The 18,307-nt window shown below is 42.0% G+C and overlaps 1 protein-coding gene across 7 annotated transcripts in view; it reads left to right on the top strand.

The window, feature by feature from the left end:
* AKAP13 (A-kinase anchoring protein 13) overlaps positions 1-18,307 on the top strand; it is a 201,514-nt gene that overhangs the window by 66,688 nt on the left and 116,519 nt on the right. For all 7 annotated transcript variants that reach the window (XM_081124333.1, XM_081124332.1, XM_081124327.1 and 4 more), the window contains exons 4-5: positions 5,991-6,287; positions 14,800-14,983. In XM_081124333.1, the coding sequence (XP_080980459.1) occupies positions 5,991-6,287; positions 14,800-14,983 (481 nt within the window). The remainder of the gene's footprint in view (positions 1-5,990; positions 6,288-14,799; positions 14,984-18,307) is intronic.

Genomic DNA, 18,307 nt, shown 5'->3' with positions numbered 1-18,307 from the left:
GTGGAGACTTGGCTTGTCTGCTTCATCTGCCTTTGAATTGTTTGAATGCTCTTTTACAGTGAGCATGCTACTTTTAACGTATATAGTAATTTAAAATAAAAACATCTTGAAGACTTTTTGAAAACAATGCTCTTTCTTTTGAAAATAAGGCCTCCTTTGTACTAATAATGAACTCTAGCCAAAGACAAGTTTTATTTTAAAAGATCACATTCAAAGTACCTGTGAATTGGCTGGTTTAAGAATATAATGTGCCATAAGTGCAGCCTGAAATGGAAATGCATCTCCAAAAACAAAAGGTGTCATCTTTGCTGTAAATGAAAATACCTCCATTTTCTTCTCTTCATATAAAAGGATCCAACTCAGATCCCACTTTAACTAAACAGTAACTTTCCTCTACAGATGAAGCTGAGATTTTTTTTTTTTTGAAAGACCAGTATAGGACTGGTGAGTATAAAGAAATCTGAGTGTCCTTGGGAGAAAATTCTTGGGGAGATATGGAACACTGTCTGATTGTGTTCACGTCTATTAATTAAATGTGAATTTAGACCAAGCAAACGATAATTTAGAATGGAAAGTAAGACGGGGATATTTAGTGGATGCTGCATACTATTTCTGTGAAAGGCCTTGGGCAGAAATCTTTTTTCAGCATGTCTATGAATTACTTTTAGAATCCACAGCAAGGGATCTGTTTGACAGGAAAATTGCAGACATTCAGTGACCCCAAATTTGACTCAGCTCTTTTGTATTTTCCTTTTCTTTCTCATCAGAGGGAAGGTACTATATAAAGTAGATTTTTCATTTGAAAAATAAAAACTATATTTACCATGATCAGAAGTCCTTTGGGGCTTAATTAAAAAAAAGAACAGTGCTTACCGCCTAGGTCTCAGCAGGTAGTCCCAGTTACATCACAGTGTCTCAGTTTTTCTGATGCAAGCTCTGTTTCTAGCAGCAGAGGCCCAAAAGTTGCCAAATTGAGTAACACATTCGAAAAGAAGTTGTAGGCTTTAAACTGGCCTAATCAAGAGAATTCTGATACCCTTCCTCTTTGCCAAAGTAATGTTAATTTATTTACTGGACTTTCTCTAACAATCTCCCTATTCTAAAATACTCTTACTATGAGACCGACTTCTAGACAGATGTGATTTTATATTTTAAGTGTCCCAGTGCTAGTCAGTATATATAGTGGCTATCCTGGAGAAACACAGTGAGAACAAGTTGAAGGGAAAATAGAGCTCTTGTCTACTGTTTCAGTTGTAATGCTTATGTGGAAGTTGTGTATTTCATCACCTTGGAGCTAAGGATGCAGCACTGGAATCCTAGCACATGCATCACACTGAGGGCAGTAATCCCCCCAAGGATGAAAATTGGCTCTTGGTGGGGGGCAAAAATTTACTTTTTATATATAAAGCACAGACATACATCCACAAGTATATGGTATAATTATGGTATTAAAATTTTATGGGATGGGGCAAATAGAAAAGTCTAAAATGCTTTTTTGGGGGATGACACTGAATAATAAAAGGTTAAGAAACACTGCTTTAGAGTAACAGGCTGGAACATAGTGGATCAGATTTTTACCATTAATTAGTCAAAATGTACATGATGACATTTGTGTGCTTGCTGTCCCCCTCCTGCTTAAATACTCATGTACATACAGAGACGTTTACACATACACCGAATGTGCACATCTATCGTTAGGCCACCAAAAACTTGCTGTGGGTGCATACCTCTGCACATAGTTCTATCTCCTGGTAGAGTCTGGGTCTGAAGACTTAAAATTTCCTTTAACGCTATTTAGCCACTTCAAAGAGAAGAAAAAGACACCAAATTTTTATTCTTGGATGCCAAAGTAGTAAAATACATTTTATATTTTCCACTATTGCTGCTTATGCAATCTTTCTGTTAGAGGATGGTAGGAGCGGACTGGGCTTGTCTGGCCCAGCAGGCGCTTCCAGGGTTCCTTTTCAGAGAGCCGGTCAAACAAAGTCTCAATTGTTTCATCCTCAGAAGAGAAGGCCCGGATGGGATGTGTGCCACTTTTAGCTTAATAGGAAATGAAGTAATTCTTGGGTCGTGCTTCAGCAGTATGTTTATCTGTAGCTCTGTTTCGTTTCCATGGGGACGGGTGCTTCATGGAGTGATAAGAAGCCTGTGGAAAAACTTGCCCAACCTCATGAGCATACACCTCCTGACCTGCAGGCTAAAAAAAGGTTTGGATTAGATGCTTTGAAGAGGACCATCAGCAGTTAAATTTTTGTTTCTCACCAAGGTGCTCCTTGTGTTTTTGTTTATTCTGCATTCTTCCCCCTTCCTTTAATTTTTTCAGTCCTGTGGTGCCAAAGGCAACATTCAGCTCAGAAGCTTCATTGGGCTGTGCGCAGAAGCTCTTTCTAGTGTATTGGGGCTCTGTTTTCCTTGAGTATGCTGAACAGGAGCATTTAGTAGCCGATAATAATAACAGTTTTAGATCCCTGTTTTATGCTTGGCAATGGTATGCTTTTGTGCATAAGCAAATGGGTTTCATGGTTGAATGACTTTTTAAGGAAAACCCAGACTCTGCAATGGAGGGTGAGATTCAGACCTAATATTTTCTGACTCTACAGCTACTTGCCAGCATACTTCAGGGCCCTTTACATTTATTTCATTCAATTAGGAACAGATCTCTCCCACCCCATAATTTACTGTATATTTCTGTTGTAAATGAAGACCTCATTGTGGGGTGAATTCAGGACCTAATTTAAAAAATGGAATTGAAGTTTAGGTCTTGTTTCTTTATCAGTTTATCTCTCTTCTTTCCCTCTCTAAATTCCCTGGGTGTACTTCTTTTAGAAGAGGCTCGGCCAGTTTTTCAGAACTTCCCTTTTTAAAAAGACTGGTGATTTTTATTTTCCTTTGTTACCAGAAAATTGAGTGGAAGAAAAACACCGTGGAACTGGCTGAACACCTTGCTACTCTTCTGTCCATTGCAGCGTCTGTTTTCACATAAAAAGAAGTTAAATGGTGGTTATTATCGGGAATTGGATGTGACTCCCCATCTCACGTCTTTGCAGTGTGGATGTAGATGTCGTTAATACCTTGCATTTTTGTGTGCACAAAGGCAGTCAGAAGACTAATGCCCCCGCAGATAGTCACGTCTCCAGCTAATTTACGGTAGCAAAGGTCTTATGTGTGCATATGCAGTGATTTTAGTTTCATTACTGGGCCTATGTTATATAACTTTGTTTTTAAAATGTTGATTTTTCTCTCTCTAGATGCTTTATCTGAAAGGTTATAAGGATTAAAAAATAATCTTAAGAACCACTTGAGCCTAATAGAAAACATTAATGTGAGAGAGGCACCCTGCCAGCCTTGCAGTGGTTGATTTTCAGACTGGAGGGTGGGGTACTCTGTTCTTGATCAGTAGTAACTCTTCCAATTCACTCTAAATTTAATGGAGACTAATCCAGGAAACCCTCAGTTCTCCGTCCCTCTTTTAATTCTCAGTTTTTCTTTTGAAAAAGAAGCCTATAATCATATCAAACAAATTCCAGATTTATGGCACAGTTCACTTAAGATGATTCATAGTTTCTCCTTTAGATTGTGAGTTCATGTCTGAAGGAGAAATATTGGGCTACCTGCCTACTCTGTGTATCTATTTACTGATCTAATTTAATTGGAAATGAAATGAAGCTATGTATGTTGTTTTGGGAAATAGTATTAAGGAATTTAAGAGGATTCTTTTAAATTATAGCTCCTCACTTACAAGGCTATGAGACTATCTAGACTTAAAAGCGTTAGAGAGCTTGTTGTGTACCTCAGGCCACATAGCTAATAAGTAAGAAAATGAGTTGAAACCCAGGTCTGTCCTCTCACTAAGCATCTAGATGTAACCAAGTTAATATCTTCCTGCAACTGTGTTGTAGTAATTATTTCATCCCTTGGGCTTACCCTCTGCTTCCATTTTTATGTTTTTGAAACTGCCCTACTCCTGGAATTTCTTACTAGCATTCTCTCTCTTCTCATCTGCCTGGTAAAACCCACAGGCTTTTCCAGTTGGACCAACGGTAGAGCCTGTAGAGGCTGCTCCCTCACGCTATAAATGAAGAAATTGAGGCCTGGAAGCAGAGATGATCTGAGGCCACATAACTTAGAAGCCTTAGGGCCCTTCAAAGGCGGATTAAGATTTTTTTCTAATTTTATTGCATATATTAATTGCATGAATTCAAAATAAATGAGTCGAAATGCATACACGCAAAGGGGTGCTTCAGTTTCTTATAGCCGTCATAGAAAGACTTCAGCTTGGAAGGCATTGGGAGTATCTGGGAGAGATGTGTTTATAGGGAGACTGATTTTGGTGGTTCATGAACCTGTTATCCTTGCCCAGTAGTTATACTGGCCCCTCATTCCAACTATTGGGCCCCTTTCAGGAGGCACAAAGCTGTCACCCTTCCTCCTTTGTTTATAAGCAATGTGGTACAAAACTCTTGCATCAGGATACAATAAGGCGACCTTTGGCATCAGACTTGAATTTGAATAATGGATTCTGCTTCTTAATCTGTGTAACCTTGAGATTCAGTTCTCTCATCCATAATGTGAGAACAAAACATACCTCCTGAATTTGTTGTGTAGAGAAAATGCCTGGTATGTAGTAGGTACTTGGTTAGTAAATACTTACTACCACTCTAAAATTACACAGCAGTGAGAGATTTCTTTTGTTACAAGGTAAAGGGCTTGAGGAGGTCAAAGTATGTGGAAAATCAATTTTCTTATTCTCATTGGAAACATGGAAAAAAAAATTACTCTTTTCTCTTGCAAAGATAGCAGAAAGCTTAGTTTGTTCTGTCCAAGTCTGAAACCTCGGCCTGTGTCCACAGTAGGAAGCCAGAGTCAGGGGCCACATAGAGGGTTTCCCTGGGCCTCACTCCCTGGTGGAAAAGCAGGCCTCGCGTGGGAATGGATCCGGGGGAGCCATGGGTGCACAGGGGCCTGTGGTTAATCAGGCAAAGCAACAAGAACATCAGTTCCATCTTTATTTTGTTCTCAGAAAGATATTACATGCAAGAAGAATGAAGATATTAGGAGCCGAGTTTTAGTTGAGATCAGTGTTTGAAAGCTGAGGAAAAACTCTTTAACAAATACATTCCGCATATTGGAAATACTTAATTTTGTGAAGATAAAAGTCCACAAGAAAGTCTGATTCCCCAAGAAGCCTCACGTGCAGAAACAGCCTTGTCAAACCTTTCTGGTTTTACTCCAGCGGAGCTCTTTGGGGTGGCGTGCAGGTTGCTGCCTCAGGTCACACGGTGCATGAGGTGTCTGCCCGCCTGTGCCTTGGGCACCACTGTTGGGGGCATGCCTGCTTTTCCTTAGCCGGGCTTGCAGCCCTGGCACTGTGTCATCTGTGTGTGAACCAGGCAGTTTCATCGAAGGCCTCATTACCTTACAGATACCTGAGAGCAGACATTACTTTCTAGGCCTTGACTTGCTAATAATAAAAGAATAAAATAAAGTAGTTCTATACTTTTCAAGGTGCCTTGTAAGGTAAGTGCTGAGGAATCTGTAAAATTCCTCCTGTGTATGAGTGACCTTTTCCGTGTTGGGTTTTCTGATATAATTCAGTTCAGTGGGCCTTTGACTTCCCACTGTACCAGGCCTTACAAGATCCTTGAGCTGTCATGCTTTCCTTCGTTCAAATTGACCAGCCGCAGGTCAGTGTATATTGAGACACTCAGACTGTTCAGTGCCAGACACTGCACGCATGGAGACAGCTGAGATACAGAGGTGTCCGCTGTTTGGTAAGGCAACTGCTTTGTATTTGTAAACATTAGAGCTGGAAATGGAGTTTTAAGAAGTTTGGGAGATTGCTGTCAGAGCTCAGAGCTCAGGGGAAGGAGGGGCTTCTTCCAGGAAGGGGAACTTGAATATCATGCAAGAGCAGTGAGAACTCACACGTGTCCCTTTCAGTAGGAAGACTCTGATACCGTTGTCTTTGTCCCATCTGTTTTCTCTAGGTCATGATTGCTGTGAGACAGTGAAGGTGCTGCTGTGTGCTTCCAAAGAGGGCCTTCCAGTGTTTGTGGTGGCCGAAGAAGACTTTCAGTTCATCCAGGATGAGGCTTATGATGCAGCTCAGTTCTTGGCAACCAGTGCTGGGAATCAGCAAGCACTGAACTTCACCCGCTTTCTTGATCGGTCAGGACCCCCGTCTGCAGATGTGAATTCCCTTGATGAGAAGGTTGCCCTGGCATTCAGACACCTGAAGCTGCCGGCAGAGTGGAATGTGTTGGGGACAAATCAGACTTTGCATGGTAAGAACTTAAATTACACAAAACACACACTGAGTTTGGAACTTACAGGTTTTAATGGGGCTGCTTTTATATGGTCATTGGCATCAAGTCTTCCACAGTGGCTGAAAAAAACCCTCACAATTGCTGTAGCCAAGGGGCCTTGATGGCATCTCTGCTGGGTTTTCAGCTGAGCTGGTAAACCTGTTCCTGTGGTGAAATGACTGCTGTTGCCATTTTCACTTCTCATTTATTGTAGAGAGGGAGCAGCATAGCACCTTTCCGTGGGTCCCGATTTCAGGCTTGGCCTCTCAAGTGGAGAAAGTGATCCACCCTTCACGAAGAGAGCAGTAGAGTAGCTTTTTGTACGTTTTTTGGTATTTAATGATCAGACAGGGTTTTTATTACTGTATTCTGAAGTTCTCTAGAGATTTCATGGAGTCTGAGGAAAAGAAACTTGGGGGTGGGGTGTGGGGGGAGCGTGAGGGCAAGCTGAGCTCTGAGAAACCCCATAGCTTTTTTTCTTTGTGTTTCTTGTTATTTGATGTTTATTTGTTTATTATTATTGTTGTTTTTAACCCCACACTTTTTAAACCAGATTATTTTCACTCTTACTTACTGGCTTTCCATGTGAGAGTTCATTGAAGGGCTCCACTTTTTAAAAAACACTGATGTAATAGGGATCTATATATATTTCTCTGAGTCAGATAGGGGTTTTCCCACATAATTATTCTTGTGGCAAATGACATCTTCTAGATGTCATGGTTTTATTTATATATATGTGTGTGTGTGTGTATTTATTTATGTATTTAAAAATATGGGTTTTTTTGTTTGCTTTTTTAAAATATATCTTTTTCTTTATTGATTTCATAGAGAGGAAGAGAGAGCGAGAGAGAGAAACATGAGGGATGAGAGTCATTGATCGGCTGCCTCCTACATGCCCCCTACTGGGGATCAAGCCCGTAGCCTGAGCATGTGCCCTGACTGAGAATTGAACCATGATATGGTTCATGGATCGACACTCAACCACTGAGCCATGCCAGCTGTGCTATTTACATATTTAAATGAAGCAGTACATACCTGGGGTCCAATAAATAACATCCTCTTTTCCTCCTGCGTTTAAATTCAGTTGAAAGATTTAGGAGTTAAATGGCTAGAGGGGAAAATATTTTTTCTAGTACTGATGAAAGCTAGATTGGAAGATTGACATTAGACCTCCTGCCGGAAGGGTTTGCTGTCCTTACTGTATCTCTGAAAGAGCTGGACAGTCAGAGGACTGCCCTTCAGGGTCTGCCCAGCTGTGGTTACTGTGTTATTTAGGGAGAACATACCAGAAGTCAGCCTCTCTGCTGGTAGCAGATCCTGAGGGGGATGCCCAGAGGGTACTGAGCCAGGGGCATGCCCAGTTCCTGCTTTCGCAGACCCATCAAATAAACATATTTTTCCCCTATGGAAGATTGGTGAAGGGGCATTTGCCAGCTTTGCCTCTCTTATAGCCACTGAATTTCACAGTTAAACCTGTGATCAGCAGCAGGAATGCCATCCCCTAGCATCAAGGGCTTACTATAAATATACTCCCAGGGCAATCCTGCCCAGGTAGAATACAAAGGAAAGTGAAGACTCTAAAATCAAATCAGGAAGAAAGCATTTTTCCATTTCTTTTTCTTACTAATATAGTGTCCAAGAACCCTCTATAGTGCCAAGATCTAGAAAGCAGACTGTTTGCCATTATATAGGGCATGAGCACCTTTCCAGAAACCAAATGTTGGGGCTTCATACCTACAGTCCTACTGTTTCTGTGGTGGTGTGGGAATGCCTGTTCTGATTGCCATTCTTGAATCACTGTCAAGATGGGTTGCAGTAGTTATTTGTGGAGCTTATGGCATTTTTATTTATTTGTTTATTTAAAGAAGGCACAGGAGTTGGATAGTTTGTTCATGTTACTATGTTAAGAAGAAATGCAATTCACCCTGAACAACATGGTTTTCAACTGCACAGGCCCACTTACACACATATTTCAGTCCACAGTTGGGAATCCACGTATGCAGAGGGCTGACTTAAGTTACATGCTGATTTTTCACTGTGTGGGCAGTGCCCGTAACCCCCTCATTGTTTAAAGGTCAATGTATTAGAAAAAGTACAGGTCTGAAACTTGAGGCGTATCATTTCCCCTCTCTGGGCCTTAGCTTCCTTGTCTTTAATAGGGAACTGGCCAGCTTTAATATTTTTGTGGACTTTCCATGTGCTTTCCAAGCAGTGCTAGCACAGGCTAAATCAAATATTAACACTTAAGGAAATGCATTAAAACCCTGATAAGGTACCATTACACACCTATGAGAACAGCTAAGATTAAAAATACCAAGTGCTGGCAAGTGTGCAGAACATCTTGTATATTACTGTGGGAGTGTAGAACGTTACTGCTACTGTAGAAGAGAGTTTGGCAGTTTCTTATAAAGTTAAATGTATGTTTACTATATGACCCAGCAATCTCACTTCTGGCTATTCATCCTAGAGAAATAAAAATCTTACATTCACTCAAAAAAAAAAATCTTCCCACAAATATGCCTATGGCAGCGTTATTTATAACCACAAGAGACTGGAACTAACCCAGATCTCTCTCTCTGACTATGTAAATAAGTCGTGGTACATCCACATAATTGATTATTACTCAGCAGTAAAAACTACTGACATGTGCAACAACTCGGATGCTTTTGGAATGCATTGTTCTAAGTAAAAAAGTTAGTTTCTAAGGGGTATTTACTGTATGATTTCATTTATGAGACATTCTGGAAAGGGCAAAATGATAGGCACAGAAACCAGATGAGTAGTTGCCAAGTATAGGAGGAGGGGAGGGTCTGACAGCAGAAGGGTTTCATGAGGGAATTCTTTGAGTGTTGGAGTGGTTCTGCATTGCGGTGGTGGTGGTTGTAAGAACCTGTGCAGGTGTTCCAAACCATAGGACTGTACACCCCACAAAAGTGAATTTGTACATACATTAAAAATAATTAAAAGAACGAAAGAAAGTTAACAGGTTAGGGGTGTACTTTGCCAGGAGAAATGCATGGAAGGGTCTTGATAAGACTTGCCTTTGAGCCCGGCCGGGCGTGGCTCAGCGGTTGAGCGTTGACCTGGGGTCCAGGTGATCAGGGTTCGATTCCCAGTCAGGGCACATGCCCGGGTTGCGGGCTAGATCAATCACTCTCTCATCATTGATGTTTCTGTCTCTCTCCCTTTCCTTTCCTCTCTCTGAAATCAATAAAGTATATTTAAAAAAAACCAAAAAACAAAACTTGCCTTTGAGTCAACACCTGGGATCAGGAATCTGATTTTCAAGATCGAGATTCATATTCTGCAGCTTTAACTGTTCAGTTAGTTGTGGATTAGAATCTGCAAACACTGAGTATTTTAAGGGCCGAGTAGCTTCAGTTGAGGGGCCCAGGCTTGCTGTTGAGGGATGAATGTAGGGGAGCATTCTGCTCGAATCGAGCTGTACGCCAGATACTTTTAAAAAGGCATTTAAAGACGAAGGCACAAAGTAGGCTTGTTGCCTGGGATAATGAAACAGGTAAACAGGGCACTTGTTACATAACAGGACTACTTGCTGTTGAAAGTGAGGATGTGTACTGGTGTTCCAGCCTAATGCTTGTACAAAGGAGTTGTGTAGGATTTATGCTTAATCCTCATACTAATTGTTTGGATGGAGAGCTTTTAAACATTTTTTTTCAGGTCAGTGACTCCTTTGAAAATAGCTCTCAGATTTCTCCTACTGAAAAAATACATAGAGGCCTGCAGAAATTTACATATAATTTCAGGGATTCATGGCCTTCTTGCACCACAGGAATGAACATGAAATTAAGAACTTCTGGTTTAGATTTGATATTGTAAAATGGAAAGAACATAGGCAGTGGAGTCAGTTTGTTTATATCCTGGCTTCATTGCGAGATTTTGCAGAAACTAATCTGTTTCTCAATTTCTTCATGTATAAAATAGAGGAAAATATACTTGGATAGTGTGTGCTAGTTAGCAAAGCTGTTCATTTTGACTAAACCAGGACCAATATCCAGTCACCTTTTAGAGACAAAACTTTGAGCTCTGACGAGGGAAAGTAACATGTCTTATAAAAGGAAAGAGCAGGACTGCATAAAAAGGAAAGGCACTTGGAAGCATAATGAGACTGTTTTTCTTTTGCTTTAACTTACTTCTAAAGTTAATCCTCACTTTAAGCATGAGCAAGAGGGAGTTTGTCCATTTCAGTTCTTCCAAGTGCTCTTTAATCTCTAGTCACATAAAGCAGCCTATACACTGTTCTTTTTGCCTTAAATGCAAGTAAGGATTCATATGGGTGGAGGGTGGAGGGTGGGGTAAGGATGCCTCCCCTCTGAGTTACCAGGTCTCATGTAGTTGTAGCTTTTTAGTGCCTTGGTGGCTGGTGAAAATGATAGATTAAGATGTTTTTTCTCCTGAAAGAATCTTGTACAGTAGAAATCAACATACCTCTCAGTTAACAGAGTTGGCCCATTGAAGACTCTAAGCAAGGAGGAGAAACATGCCAGGGGAACTTGCATTCTTATTTGATCATGGTATCGTAAAACTAAGTGATACTCGGGGTGGAAATTCTCCCCACAAAGAGAAATTGAGGTGGGGAGGGAAGGATGAGGTAGGACTAAGAAAGACTTTGCTGAACAGCGCCTGTGCGTTCTCAGTTCAGTGTATCTGATGTTGGTTAATAGAACCTCAATCGTAATAATTTCCTGCTTTAGTTTCACAATTGTTTGATAGGTTTTCATGGAAATTTGTGTGTTTTTTCAGCTGTCATAGCTACTAAAAAAGAAAATATAAACTATGAAAAGACTGCTAAGGGGAATTTTTCTTCATAGAGGCTTACTATCTTGACTACAAGACAAGCAGTGTCCAGTAATGGCAGGACTTTAGCTCCACAAGGTTTTGTTGCCTGTCAAACCTTGATTTTGTCACAAGATTACAAGTGTCATTTTCCTGAAAGCCCATGTCTCATACCGGCCTTTTGTTGTCCTTCCCCACCGGGTGTGAGATCTCCTGCGTCATACGGGACTTAGGAGTATTTGAGAGGCAGTACAGGATAGTAGAAAGAGTGGTCTTTTGGAGTGGAATTTTGGAGTCTCAGAGAGATTAAAAAATTACTGTGGGTGGGTCGATGGGGTAAGAAAAGTACACATAGTCTTTGATCACTATGTTGTTCACAGAACTTAAAACGTTTTGCTTAGTCAGAAGATCTGACAACTTGAAGCAGCAGCCATCTAGCATCTCATCAAGGCTGAATGCCCACCGAGCACTTCCGCCTTCTCTGCAGATCTGGGAGAATGTATGGGAGCTGCTTCCAGCATATTAGTAGACAGCAAGTGGGGCTTTAGACATGTCCTACTACCTTCTCTGTGGGTAGGAGCTGGGGCTGTGTAGGGATTTTTCCAATTGAGTGCGGATGGTTAACCAGGAAAACCAGCCAGCCAACATATGGCCTGTGAAATAACATTACAGCATAAAGGAAATGGGAAAGTATCATGAGTATTCAAATGGAAGGCTCTCTGAGGATAATGTTCTTTAAGACACTGAGGGAAAATTTAGAAGAGATTTTCCATTTGTCCTTTAAAAGATGGAAGGAGACAGACCTGTAATGAAATTAGAGAAGGAAGCAGCATGGAGGAAAATAGGCTTAATGAGCACGTCAGTCAGGTTTCAACCAGAGAATCACAACCCGTAGGAGGAAGAAATAGGTATTAAGATTTATTACAGGGAATGGCTTGCACGATTGTAGGGGCCGGCTAAGCAAGCCCAAAATTTGTAGGGCAAGAATAGAAGATCATGGGCAAGCTCAGGTTCACCAGGGTGAGGCGCAGCTGTCATTCTCAGTAGGAAGGGGGACCCTGAGCAGTATGGACAGACACAAGGCCTCCTCCACAGGCGGGACTTCTCTCTCCAGGGGAAACCTCAGCCCTGCTTCTGAAGCCTTCCAACTGATTCAGGCCCACTCAGATTATCCAGGATAATCTTCCTTATTAAATCAACTGATTAGGGGCTTTAATTGCATTTGCAAAAAAGCCATCACAATGAGGGCAAAGACGGGAAGGGAGTTGGCTGACATGATGCAAGGGCATCCAGAATCCCATGGCCTAATTAAATTCAAACTGGGACAAAGGACCCAATTGACATAGGAAATGCAGTTAGTGATCTGAAAACACAGTTGAGTAACTCAGAATGGAGGAAAAATACAAAGAATCATCAGAGGAAAAAATATATAGATATAGAGAGGAGAGAACAGAGATTGATCCTAAATTGTAGGTTTAAGCTACAGTTTAAACTGATAAAAAAAGGAACAAAATAACAGAAACTATAGTGGGTAAAAATATTTTATTATTGGAGGAAAACATATGACTAGATGCTTTAAAAACCACAACATGATCTTGATTTTTACAAATAAGAGACAGGGTGGAGCAATGGAAAGGGTATGGTTTTTAGACTCAAGACAGAATAATTTCCAAATCTTGTCGATTCGTGCTGTGGTCAGGTTATTAACTTGTCTTCATCTGCAAAATGAGATAATGAGACCTCATAGGGCTATTGTGAGAATGAAGGAAGTTAATACAAGCTACTTAGCCCAGTACATGGCCCTTAGCAGCTCCTGCTAGGGACCTTAGACTGAGATTCGGGGGGATACAGGTGCCGGAATCGGGGTGCCGGCTTTGAGCAGGTGTGCGGTTGTCGGGACTCTGCTCTTAAGTGCTGAGCTGACTCAGAGTAAATAAGGGATCATAGGGGGTGGGGGTGTGGAGGAAAGGACTTTGAAGAGGTGTCACCCAGCAAGGCCAGAATTAACCAGGCTAAACAACCACATAGTTCCTGGCCGGTTCCCGTTAGTATTTTTGATGTTGATAAGGCCGTCAGGGTGCTGGTGAGCAGCGTCAGGCACAGGTCAGATGGTGATATTTGATCTTCTCTGAAGGGTCTTTCTGTCCTTTTGTCTGGCCTTGCCACCTGCTCTGAGATGTTGATTATTAAAATTGGTGCCTGTTCATGCAGTGGTTTCTTCCGGGTATTGATTTCTTTCCAGCCATGTGTCTCTGCTGAACACCCTATAAATCCTGAATTAGTCATTGTGCATAGTTCTGTAGGGAGATAAAAAATGAAAGGGAGCATTTGCTTCCAAGACCATTTACCTTGGCAAGAGGGAGACTAGAGCAACCCACACATGGCATTAGAAAACAGTGCAGTTCAGTGTAAAGCACAGGTTTGGAGGTGCACACATTCTTACTGTGCTCTGCACACGGAGAAGCAGCGAGGACTTCAGCGTAAGGACACAACAGTGGGGCCCGAGAGGCCTGAGGATGCTCAGTGAAGGAGCTGAAGCCTGAGAGAGGCCACGGATGGTGAATGAGAGATGTCAGCTAAGCTGACATGCGCACCTCCAGGGCACCGTTCACAGTCCAGTCTCTGAGCTGTCCTCCCTGGCACAGAAGTGCACAGCCTGGGGGCTGCACACCGCAGCCCTGCAGTGGCATCAGCTCCCGCCACCCCAGGTGCAGACCACAGGGAGGATGCCTGAGGAAGAGAGACAGTGTTGCCAGTGAGCCTAGAATGTAATCTGAAATCTGGAAGGACAGAGGAGAGCAGGGAGAGGGAAGGTACCTGGCATTTAATGAGTACCTACTACAGCCAGTCGGCATACTGGCATTTCACCTACCTCCGCCCATTTGTTCCTGCAGCCCTGGGGGTGAGGTGATGGCACTCTGTTCTAGGGATGAGCAAAGTAAGCTCAGAGAGGTTGGAGGGGCTCTGCCCTGTCCCACGGATGGCAAATGCCAAATTTGAACCCAGATTTGCCTGACTCCAGAGCCCCTACTCAGTTCACCACTTCGAAGTGACTCCCTATACCAAGGAGCCTTCACTTGAAGTGACATAAGCCCAAACACATGTTTTTCTTTCTGAAGTTATGAGTGCATTATCTTAGAGTTAGTCTTACCTATTATGCCTGCAGATGCATTTCTTTCTTTCATTAAACAAGCAAACAAAGGAGCTGGTAGTGCCAACAATTTGATTTGCCCTTAATGTGGGGGAATAAAAAGACTTGTGTGTACTTAACAAGCAGAACCTGTTTTTAGTGTTTAACTAGTCAACTCCTGTCTGGGTGTTACTTTTTTTTTGAAGTAATTATACCCTTTATGATACACCCGTCTAAGCCCTAAGCCCAACAGCTCTTCCTCTTGGATCCCCATGTTGTGAGGCTTCATCCACTTTTTGTTTTTTGGTACGGAAAAGAACGTGTGTGTGGAGTCACCCTTATAAATTAGCTTATTTGTCAATTTGTTTTAGTTTTATTTTGATTTTACTTGAGACCTGTTTCTCTTTGGCCACAATAAAATTGTTCATGTTGTGTGTTGTAGCCTTAACTTTAGGATCTTAGGTACGTGAGATAATGTTGTTTACCTAACTTGTGTTTTTGTTAGTTTAATTTTTGTTTTCACATTTCTCCTCCACTTATTTTTATTTTCTCCCCCATCTACAGATGGTGGCCCCCGGGAGACGTTGATGCATTTTGCTGTGCGGCTGGGACTGCTGAGGTTGACGTGGTTCCTGTTGCAGAAGCCAGGTGGCCGCGGAGCTCTCAGCATCCACAACCAGGAAGGCGCGACACCTGTGAGCTTGGCCTTGGAGCGGGGTTATCACAAGTTGCACAAGCTTCTGACTGAGTAAGTGCTCCTTCTCCCTTTCTCCCTCCCCTCCCGGCAGCCCCACCCCTGATTCATGGTAGTACCACCCACTTGGCATCTCAGTGTGTTTGCCACAAATTAGAACCGCAACTCCGTGCCTTGCCTTCTGTTGGAGGCTTGTAAGCCTGCTCCTGCTCACCATTTCCCCATCTGAGAATGACATACGTAAGTCACATCACTACTTTCTCTCACCTCCGCCTTCCTGCCTTCACTGCTGCTTGCCTCTTACTATTACTGAAAACTCAGAGTAAGTCTTGTCTGTGAGGGTAGCATTCCATTACCATGTATCCATTTTATCCCAGTTTAGTACAGGGGGAAACAGTTATCCAGTGCCATGTATTTTTTCTGGTATGTCTTCAAGACTTGAAAGAGTTAATGAGAAATGGATACTTTAGTATAATTGCATGCGGAAAATGTAAGGAACCACTGAGGTTTGGTTTGAATGTAATTTCTGTGAATGAAATCAAGAGCAATAGTCTCTTCGTATGAGTAGCAGTAAAAAGCAACTGAGTTGTCCTGGAAACGTGCAGTAGGAAAGCCTGTCTGTGTGGCTGTGGGTTCGGTTGTCATACAGTCTGGCTCTTCAGAGTCTTCTGAAGGAAGGCTGTTAGAACATTCGAAGAATTCTTTTTTCTTGTGCAAAGAGAGAAATAAATGCATTGTAGCAGACAATGTTTTTCATTGGAATATTTATAAAAGGCAGAAATTTCAAGTATAGTTTTTCTTGTTTAATATATTTTTTATTTTATGATCATTGTCATCTTTCTGCCACATAACAAGAAAAACCTTCTTGGCTCTCTGTTCTTTAGCAGTTGAGGGACCCTTGTAAATTAAGGCGTTATTCCCACATTCTCAGATGTTCTGCTCATGTTAGACTTAATTTAGTTGCAGTTTGTATTTTACTGTTTTTAGCTGTGAGTGTGGGGTAGTCTGCAAAGGCCAAGAAGAGATCTCAGAATGTAATGCTACTTACTGTTACATAAACAGGTGTTTAGTTTTGTTTGTTTTTGCTTTACCTGCCAAGCTTGTAACTTTCCCAGTCAAGCCAGACAGAGAAGGTTCTTTGCAGAAAGCTTTCTAATGGATGCTGCAGATACAGTGACGGTAGGAGGGGCACCCTTCATCTCAGATGAGCTTTGGATACTTGAGCTCTCCTATGACAGTATTCCAGGACACGATAGGCTCCATTCCTTCGTACTTCCCATCTGGCCAGCGATTGGATTCCCTCTGCTGTTTGCCTCATGCCCTTAGGAAGACAGGCCTGGTTCCAGAAGTTGAAGCAATTAGCTTAACTATTATGAGATTCTAATGCAGTTCCCCTAAATGTGATCTTATAGCTTGGAGTTTTTGCTGGGAAGCAGGATTGGTTAAGGATTGCCATCCAAATGGGGAAATAAAGTGATTACAACAGCTTCATTATATGCTTGGTGAGGGTGTCACAAGACTTATTGCAGCACAGCTTTAAAGGAAACTAGAGTGTGTGTCCTTGGAGAAGAGTGTTTGGCTTGCTTCATAGTACCCCCTCTGTTACATGTGGGATGACCACTCATCTTGTTTTTTGTTTTTTTTAAAAAAAATAATATCTATTGATTTCAGAGAGAGGCGGGGAGAGACAGAAAGAGAGAGGGGATGGGGAACATTAATGATGAGTCGTTATTGATCGGCTGCCTCCTGCAAACCCCCTGCTGGGGATCAAGCCCGCAACCCGGGCATGTGCCCTGACTGGGAATTACGCCTCAATCTCCTGGATCCTTGGTTGATGCTCAACCACTGAGCCACACTGGCCGGACATGACCACTCATCTTAGGAAGGGAAATAAGTCAGTGAAAGCGAGCTTCCAAAATCTCCAAATAGAGGACTGCAAGAGGAGGACATGAGCATGTGGCTGCAGATCTAGCCCTGAACTTGGATTCATATGGCTGTTCTTGTAGGTTGCAGCTTTGTAACCTAGAAAAAGTGCTCTGAGCATTATTTAGGGATTTTAAAAAGGTTATGTGGTGATTTTTACTAAACCCCTCAGCCTTACAGTGGTATTAGTCGACTTTGCTTTGGTTTCAAGTATAAAAGGGGCTGCTTTGATGAATAAATGGACTGCGTGGAGAGTGCATAGCACAGTGACTGACAAAAATGTTTTCTCTTATTGCCCTTTTCTTAATTTTTCTTTTCTTCTAGGTATGTATCAGTTTTTCATTCATTAAGGAAATTTTTCCAAAATCTTGAACTGTTTTCAGGCAGCATCTGGATCGCCCTACTTGATAAGAGTTTGAAATTATTCCCAGTTGTAATAGATAACACTTCTAAAAAATGAGTTTGGCTCTGACACAGGCTGTGATGTCGATGCCTCTTGGTTGATGGAAAGGGAACTCTAGATGGTTAAGGAATCACTTACAGTGCTGCCTCCCTCACAGAAAGACTATTTCTTTTAAGGATTTTAACTGTGGTGTGTGGACATGAAAGTGGTGAAATACTCCACTTGCCCAAAGTGCCAGTGCAAAAATATTTGTCCTCATAACTTCATTTCATTTTCAGTATCAGTTCAACAAATCTTTATTTATCGAATGCCCGCAATGCATTGTTGGTACATTATAGATATTTCATTTCAACCGTATGACAACCTTTCTGAAATAGGCATTATATATGTTTCACTGATGAAATGTGGAGGCTCAGAGAACTAAAGTAACTAGTTCAGTGCTTTCTGGAGAAGTGGTAGAGCTGCTGTTACATCTGTGGGATTTGGAGGCCCATGTTTGTCCCCCTACAGACATCTGACAGATGGGGAAAGACGCAGGAAGATGCCACTGGGATAGGGTATGAAAGGGCTATAAGCTTTCCGTTTAGTCCTGGCCTCTACTTTCCTGAGGGAAACAAGATTCTCAGTACCATAATGTGACATTTATATTACCCATCATATGGGCTTAAAAGTATTGTTGGTTACACTTAGCTGGTCTTTTTACATTTCATTCTCATGACAGCTTGAGTGAGTAGGCTAGGTGTTACTATCCCTGTTTTGTAATTGAGGAAACTGAGTCCAGTGAGTTGCCCTAAGTCAAAAGGCTACGAAGTGACAGAACCAAGCTAAGGCTCAAAGTCCAATGATCTGTCCAGGTTGGGATGACACTTGTGCACATGCAGAGCACTGACCCAGCCTGGCAAACCCTGGGCCGTCAGTCACGGTCTACTGTAGTGGGCAATGTTGGTCCCTTCTAAATAGCTTGTGTCTGTAGTTTCTCAAGTCCTTCTTTTGACACATTTGCACTTGAAACCTGGGTTCAGGGTCAGAGGGTAGGGTAACTACTTAAGTGT

Source organism: Miniopterus schreibersii (assembly GCF_964146895.1).
Source record: "Miniopterus schreibersii genome assembly, chromosome: 22".
NCBI lineage: Eukaryota > Metazoa > Chordata > Mammalia > Chiroptera > Miniopteridae > Miniopterus > Miniopterus schreibersii.
Note: the sequence above shows the minus strand (reverse complement) of the source record. Positions and strands in the feature narration are given on the sequence as shown.